The sequence below is a fragment of the Mercurialis annua genome, linkage group LG5 (genome assembly GCF_937616625.2).
Source record: "Mercurialis annua linkage group LG5, ddMerAnnu1.2, whole genome shotgun sequence".
NCBI lineage: Eukaryota > Viridiplantae > Streptophyta > Magnoliopsida > Malpighiales > Euphorbiaceae > Mercurialis > Mercurialis annua.
Window position 1 is genome coordinate 18864325 of NC_065574.1, and position 8763 is coordinate 18873087.

At 39.5% G+C, this 8763-nt stretch overlaps 2 protein-coding genes across 2 annotated transcripts; both read right to left on the reverse strand.

The window, feature by feature from the left end:
* Positions 1-1971: 1971 nt before the first annotated feature.
* LOC126681643 (uncharacterized) lies at positions 1972-2784 on the reverse strand. The gene has a single exon (XM_050377188.1). It carries the CDS (start codon positions 2782-2784, stop codon positions 1972-1974), a length of 813 nt encoding a protein of 270 aa, XP_050233145.1.
* A 3351-nt stretch (positions 2785-6135) lies between these two features.
* Positions 6136-7131, reverse strand: LOC126681644 (uncharacterized). Its single transcript, XM_050377189.1, has 2 exons — positions 6891-7131; positions 6136-6743 (listed from the first exon to the last, which is right to left on the reverse strand). Exons 1-2 carry the CDS (start codon positions 7129-7131, stop codon positions 6136-6138), a joined length of 849 nt encoding a protein of 282 aa, XP_050233146.1.
* Positions 7132-8763: the final 1632 nt, after the last annotated feature.

Here is an 8763-nt window from a genome sequence, read left to right on the forward strand (position 1 = left end):
TTCCTGCTCATGCATATGGAAGATAATTCAGCCTTTCTACTTAGTGCGTCACGTTTGCCTTGCCCAATTTATACTCTAGCTTGTAGTCAAACTCAGCAAGAAAGTCTTTCCAGCGAGCCTGTTTCAGGCTTAGCTTCTTTTGCATTTGAAAATAACTAGTGGCAATGTTATCTGTCATCACCACGAACTTGGTCCCGAGCAAGTAATGCCTCCATGTACGTAGGCAGTGGATGATAGCAGTCATTTCTTTTTTTTTGGACAGTATATTGCCGCTTTGTGTCGTTTAGCTTGCGACTTTCATAAGAGATGGCATGGTGATCTTGAATTAGGACTCCTCCAATAGCAAAATCAGAGGCGTCTGTGTGTACCTCGAAGGGTTTTGACTAATCGGGCAACGCCATCGCAGGTTCTTCAGAGATTGCTCGCTTCAACTTCTCAAAAGCTTTTGAGCACTTTTGAGACTAGTCCCATGCTTTATTTTTCTTAAGCAAGTCAATCAAGGGCTGCTAGATTTGGGTACCCTTGGATGAACCGACGATAGTAATTAACCAACCCGGGAAAAGATCTCAATTTGGGAACTTTTGCTGGAGGTTTCCATTCTTAGATTGCTTGCACTTTTGTCGAGTCCATCATGAGCTTTCCTTCCTTAATCTTGTGACCAAGGAATTCTACCTCTTGTTGTGCAAAAGAATACTTCTCCACCTTGATGTATAGTTGGTTTTCGCGGAGGACTTGAAAGACTTACTTGAGGTCTAGCACATGTTCATCTATCCTCTGGCTATACACCACAATGTCGTCCAAGTAGACAACCACGAATTGATCCAAGAACAGATGAAACAACTTGTTCATGAGTGCGCAAAAAGTTGCGGGTGCATTTGTTAGACCAAATGGCATAACTAGGAACTCAAATGCACCATAACGCGTCACACAAGTGGTTTTTGGCTCATTTCCGGCAGCAATTTGAACTTGATAGTAGCCTGAACGTAAATCGAGTTTGGAGAAGTATCTTGCTTTGCCCAATTGATCAAAGAGATCCGCTATCAAGGGAATGGAGTACTTATTCTTGATAGTGATCTTATTCAACGCTTTATAGTCGATGCACATGTCCAGCGAGCTATCTTTCTTTTTTTGAAAGAGGATAGGTGCGCCATACGGGGCTTTCAAAGGTTGAATATAGCTAGAGTCTAGAAGGTCATGCAGTTTCCTTCTTAACTCTGCCAATTCTAGCGGCGCCATGTGATAAGGGGCCATGGTAGGGGTTTTTGCACCAGGCTCCAGCTCAATCTGATGGTCCACCTCCCGTCTAGGTGGAAGTTTCTTAGGCAGCTTCGAAGGCATTACATCCTTGTATTCGTCAAGGATAACTTAGATATATGGGTAAACTTCTTTGGGGCCAGATTGACCTTCTCCGTCGCTAAGTTCCCTTAAATGGAAAGATAACATGGCTTCTTCTTGGTAGCCCTCTTGAATTGTAAGGCAGAAATCATTTTTGAGGATGAGTTCTCCATATATTTCATTGGGACCACCCATATTTTGAAGTTATCCAAAATTACAAGGGAGCATGATGCAGGAACAGGGAAAGCCAATGCCTTATAGAAGAAAGCTAGACCGAATACAACTTTAAAATCGTCCATATGAAGAATAGAGAAGTCTCGCGTAGCTTTCCAATCGCCAATTTGAGTAGTTACTCCTTTGGCAATGCCAATTAGTGGTTTCGCATTGGAGTTAACATCCTTCATAGTGCCATTCCCATTCTTAATCTATAGGCCCAATCGTTTGGCTTCTTTTTCATCAATGAAGTTGTGAGTGGCTCCCGTGTCGAGCATCACACTCACATGTTTTCCTTCAATCGCAATGTTAGCGTATAAAAGGTCTGCCTCCTTTGAGGGTTTTGAGGAGAACAGTTCGCTTATAGCATTCAATTGTTGGAGTGATCCCATGCCAGCTTGAGATTCCTCTTGACTTGTCCTTTTAGAACTCTGCGGCCATAGCATTGATGGCTTTCTTGTTAGGACTATCTCGAGTCCAATGCGGTCCATCACATATGAAGCAGGGTTTTGGCAGCTTCAAGGCATCACGTCTAGTACCGAATTGCTTATCCCTTTTATAGCTACTCGAAGGCTTGTGCTCGTTATCCTTGCGGGCTTTATCCCCTTTTTGTCCATCTCTATCACCCCCATTCTTATTCAAATTAGGCTTCTTGCTTTTGAATTGAGAAGCATAGTCAACGAGAGATTCAGCCACGGCGATAGCATCATCGAGAGACTGAACACCGCGTCGGTCTAGCAACCCGTCTTTGAAGTAGAAGAGGGAGTCCTTATCGGACAAATCCTCGATTTCAAGCATGAGAGTAGTGAATTCTTTAATATAGTCAGAAATGGTACCTGATTGTTTCAACCGTTGCAACTTTCCTCTTGCTTCAGTGTCAGTATTATGTGGCATAAAATGTTTGCGTAACTCTACTTTGAATTGTTCCCACGTATTAAGGACACATAAACCCTTTTCCTTATCAGCATACTTCTTTCGCCACCAAAGTTGGATAACATCACGTAGGAATGTATGGGCATTACTAAGCATAGTTGCATCATCCAACACTCCCATGGCGTCAAAGTATTGTTCGAGGCCAAAAAGGAAGTTTTCCTCCATAGTAGCATTGCGAGTACCGTTGTACATCACTAGCTTAGGCAGCTTGAGACCGTGCGTAGCAGGGATATTATTGGTAGAGCAAGGGCTATTTGCTTTACGATGAGATTCAAAATTTGTACGAATCTCATCCACCTCCATTCTTAGTCCGCGAAGCTCTCTCTCAACAAATCCTCAAAGATTTGTGAGTTCTCTTGCAAAAGATTGTATTTCACCCTTCAGGGTCTTACCAAGTTCATCCATCATGGATTTTGCAGCTCTAGTAATTTCTGCATTCTCTTCGATCAAGTTTTCAAGGTCATCCGAGATATTGCCAACAACATGTTGAACATCCTTAACGTGTTTCTCCAACATAACAATTCTAGGCTCAGGGGTCAACCTGGTTGCATCACCCGTTGGAACCTTAGATTTGCTATGTTTGGTGTTGGTACGTTGAGTAGGTCGTCTACGAACGTCAGATTGCCCACTGGTTTTCTCTTGTTGCACACCCACACTGACATTAATGGCTTCCTTACTTGCCATGTTTGTTAGTTTGCAAAACATGAGTACCTAGGATAAACCTTTGCTCTGATACCACCTGTCATAGAGTTATGAATTTCACTCGCTGACCCGCGCGGCACCTAAGCGATCTTACTTGTGAAGATGCTAAGTAAGCCTTGAATTTTAGTACGAAAGTAACTTAGTAGCAAATAGGGACAATAAGAGCTTGAATAATAAAAATTTGTATTGATAGTAAATAGAGAGCTTTATAATGATTCGTGTGTATTACAAATGGGGGGGAGGGGGGGGGGGTTGCCTATTTATAGAGTTTCCACCTCCTCAATGAATGGTTAGGATCTATTTGATCCAATGGTTTATATTCTACATTCTAGAATTATCTATATTATTTTATACAATGTAAGAAGCTACTATATACATCTGGTACCTTCTAGAGAGTTCTAGAGTATTCTGGATTAGTCTAGAGGATTCTAGATAATTCCGGAATAGTCTCATGAAGAAGCTTCTAGAATGTTCCTGAGAATCTAGGTTTTTCTAGAGGGTTCTAAAATATTTTAGAGGATTTTAGAATGATATAGAGTGTTCTAGATGATTCTAGAATGTTCTGGATGATTCTAGAATGGTCTAGATGATTCTTGAATGTTCTAGGGATTTCCGGAATATAAGGTTTCCAGAACGTTCCGGAGAATTCCGGAACATGAGATTAGAGAGTGGTTTAGAGAGGTTCAGGACAATAACCTCTATCACGTGCGAAAAATTATATAGCGCGTGACAATATGCTGACATTTGGGAATTTAGCTCATAAAGCACGGAGACAAGTAGTATATGGGTAGAAGAGAAACATCTCTCCTACCCTTAACACAAGTAGTATATAAGTAGCATATTTGATCATAACATAAACACACATTTCTTACTGTAATTAGTGCTTGATAGTCTTTTTCTTTTGAAATATTTTCAAATTATAGCATAGCATGTCCGCCATTTATGTCAGCATCTAAGGTTTCTTTTACTATTTGCATGATTAACAGAAACGACCAGTAAGGAACCAGCTTTTTCCAAATACTACTAATACTGAACTTTCCATATGTTCTAGCTCTGCTGCTAACTTGATCTTCAAAGGTGATTCTCACTCTGATATTATCTCTTATATACTCCCAAGCATCATTAGTAACATCATCTATAGGATCTGGTAAGACCCATCTGTCACTCCTCCACAGACTTGAAACTTTCACAAACTTCTTGATATCAGAACTTTTGATGTCAACTCTAGGAAATCTTTTTGTAATGGACTGCCCATTCACCCAAGGATCACCCCAAAAGAAAAACTTGTTTCCATTCCCCAACTTATACCCAAAGAAAGAAGCAATAAGAGGTCTGATTTTTAACAGGTTTTTCCAACTCCAAGAATTGTCTAAGGGGATATCCCTCAGAAACTAGACAACCGGAGCTTATTAGTGATGACCTAATTAGCCCAAAGAGAGGGCTTAAAGGAAACCACATTGCAAATATTCTTTAATATAGCAACAACATTCCATAAATACATAGACTTAATACCCAGGCCTCCACCCCTCTTGTTAGAACAAACAGTTTCCCAGCTCACAGGACTGCCCTTTTTGACATTATTACCATGCCAAAGGTACTTTCTACATCTCTCCTCAACCCCTTGTAATCACTGACTTAGGCAGGATGAAAACAGAGCACCAGTAAACATGCATATTAAGGAGGACAACATTTATCAATTGGAGTCTACCCGCATAAGACAAACATTTAGAGGACTAGGAACTACTTCTATTAGAAATTCTATCAATCAACTCAATTCACATATCTTTGGAAATCTTAGATGAAATTAAGGGAAACCCAAGGTATTTTACAGGCAAATTACCCTCTTTAAACCCCGGAATACTCAAAATATTATCTTTAGTGTTTCCGTTGCTACCACTAAAGTACACAAAGCTCTTATTAAGGTTAGGGAACAAACCTGAGACTTTAGAGAATTCATTAAGAGTATTCTTCAGAATAGAAACAGAATGAAATTCTCCATTGCTGAAAAGGAAAAAGTCATCTGCAAAAGCCAGATGGAAAAGCTTCTCTTTATTATAGCTTTTATGGTACTTACACCCTGAGCCCTCCCCTGACTTCATACTCAAGCTTCTCGAAAGGTAATCCATGCACAACACAAACACTAGGGGGGAAATGGGACCCCCTACCTCAGACCTCTAACACTCTGAAAATAGCCACAGCTTTCACCATTGACCTGAATAGAAAACATAACACTTCTGATGTAGACCATGATCCACTTTATAAATATGTTATCAAAATTCAACCCCAGAAACACTTCTTCAATAAAGTCCCAATCCACAGTGTCATAAGCCTAATGCGGATCTACTTTCATATCACAAGACTCCCCATTCTGTCTATGGTAATTCCTCACTAGCTCATGGGCCAGCAGGATGTTGTCTGCAATACTTCTCCCAGGGACAAAGGCAGACTGGCGGTTTGAAACAATTCTACCCAAAATGCTACTCAACCTCTTAGCTATAATCTTGGAAATAACCTTGTACATGACATTTCAACAAGAAATGGGCATGTAGTCACTCATAGACTCAGGGACAACCACTTTAGGGATCAGAAATGCTGGTCGAATTAGTCTGCTTCAACATTTTTCCATAGAGGAAGAAATCTTTAACAACTTTGATAATATCACCTCCCACCACACTCCAAGTCTTTCTTAATGAAAGCACTATCAAACCCATCAGGCCCCGGGGCTTTGTCAGCATCTATACTAAACATAACTTTTTTTATCTCATCATTTGATACTTCTCTGGTAAGCATCTCATTCTCTTTACAGCTCACTTTACACCCATGATAAAAAAACAGTAGGATTGGCATTGCTTCTATCCTTCATTCTGCCTCTAAAAAAGGTTTTATGATGTCTCAAGACTTCCTCCTTAATCTGGTGAGGATCCTTAACATACAACCCACTCACTTTAATTCTCACAATTCTTTTCTATTGATTCTTTGCTTGATGCACATGTGGAAAAACCTGGTGTTTTTATGCCCCAAAGCTATCCATTTCATTCTAGATTTCTGTCTAACAATGCTTTCCTCCCACTTGATCAACTTGCAGAAATGCTTATGCACAACTCTTTCTTCATCAATCGGCTCAGAAGAAGAAGAGTTAGCTTGTAAATCATTCTGCAACTTGAAAAGAAACTCTCTGGTTTTTATAATCCTAATGGAAATTCCACTGAAGTCCCTTCTGCTCAGCCTTTTAAGCTCACACTTAGTGTTCTTAAGCTTCTGGTAGACCCCATACATGTTTACACCATTTATATTAATATTCCAACCTCTTTTGACATAATCAATGAAATCCTGATGCTCACACCAAACGTTATAGAACTTAAATCCACCTCCCTTCTTCACATTTCCATTATGCATCTTAATAACTAGGGGGCTATGATCAGACACACCAGGAGCTAGCACATCATAGTAAGCATTCCCTAAGTCAGATAACCACGCATCATTGACAAAGCACCAGTCAATAGTTCTCCAAATTCTATCACTACCACTTTGGTTATTAGTCCAAGTGTACTTACTACCCACTTTTTTAATTTCACTAATATTAGACTCATTAATCCAGTTTTTAAACTAGTCTGCAGCAATCTCATCAATATCAATCCCACTTTCTCGACCATTACTACTCAAAACTGAGTTAAAATCCCCTAGAATGATCTATCTATCCTACATACTCTTACTCACATCAATTAGCTTACTATATAACTCCATCCTGTCTACAGCAATGTAAGACCCGTAAACAATAGTACACCAACAATTTATCTCATCACTCTCCATTGTACAATGGATGAATTGGTTATGAACCATAATATCTTTCATGATTAATTTACTACTATCAAAAATAACCCATATCCTGCCCATACTAGAACATGAATAGTTGTTAATCAATTCCCAACCATTTAACATCTTCCTCATACTACTCTAAACCAAATCCCATTTATTCAAATTCACTCTAGTCTCTACAATACCCACAATACTCAACTTATTATTGGAAATAAAAGCAATCATTTCAGATTGCTTGGATGGATTATTAATCCCCTAGTATTCCATATACCAATCATCTATCAATATCAAGAAGTCTGGAGTTCAGCCTTGCCCTACTCCCTCCCCTACTAGTTTTTATACTCCAATTTTGATCATTCCCTTTCATTTTAGTAGCTCCATCTGGATCTCCAACTTTCACAAGATCATGTTTAGTGATAGGGATCTTACCAGGCTTAGGCACAACAAATTGCTCAGCATATACAACTTTATCCACTTTTTTAACAGGAATCTCCACAGGATTAGTCACAACAGCCTTATCAGCACTTTTAGTTTTATTCACTTCATTGACATGAACCTCCATAGGATTGGACACAACATGTTTATCCACCTTTGCCTCATTAGACATCTTCACATTTTCAGCATTAGAGATCTCCTCAATCATTTCGGCATGATTTACCTCTTTCTCATTTTCACCCTCCTTGCTCTCCTTAGTCACCACCTTTTCTATAGCTTTCCTAGCATCTTGTGTGGCTCTCACAAATAAGTGGTCTCCATTCATACACCACTTTCTGAATAAAAATCATAATATTCTCATCACAAAGAGTAACAGTCTCTAGGAAGGGTCCTGTTGCATCCATTTCAACTAACACTCTAGAAAAACTAAGCTTGGATCTATTAATCGTGCACTGGTCGCAGTAAAGAGGCTTACCATAAATACTTCCTATCTTGCTCAATATTTAAGATGACCAGAACTCCCATGGCAAACCTGGAAGTTGAAGCCACACAGGAACTGATCTGATTTCATTCGGATCCATCGACATCCTGGGTTGCCATTTCTTCAACAGTAAAGGCTTCTGGTCACACGTATATGGACTAGACCCTAGAATCTTACTGCAATCTTCCTCAGATTGAAATTCAAACAGGAACAGCGCTACATTGATCCTGATCACATTAAGTAAACCAAACTTCACCCATATGTTTCTCACAAACGCATTAATTCTTTCAAACATAGGGTACGATCTATAGACACATCCCTCTACAACATTCCTCCACCCGTGTTCTTCTTTCAAAGTTTTCTTAGAGTTTAAGCTCACAAATCTACTCCCATCCTTAATCGATGGCGGAATATACTTCAACACACTTGATTCACTTCTCAAACAGTTATCAAACATATTAACCATTTTAGGGGGATTTTTCACCTCCTCTTCAGTGTTCATCTTCGTGAATCACAGGTTCAACTTCTACCTCCATCGTATCAGATCCAATCATTATCTTCTCTGTAGTTTGTTCAATCGATTCGTTCATCTTAGCTGGATTCTCTTCAACCAAATAATCAGATCTCTGTTCATTACTCACTTCATCCTTCTTCAGATCTTAAGTAATCACCTTAGCAATCAGAGTAGCAGTCATCTTCCCGGTTTGTTTTCTCGCCATACCGGCGGCAGCGATTCATCGTTGTGTTAAGTTTCGGCAAGATTTGCGTTTTAGAGTTATCTTCTTTTCGATTATTTTTGACTTGTATTCTTAGTTGTTTCTTATTCTTTTTGGATTTAGTTTGAAAGA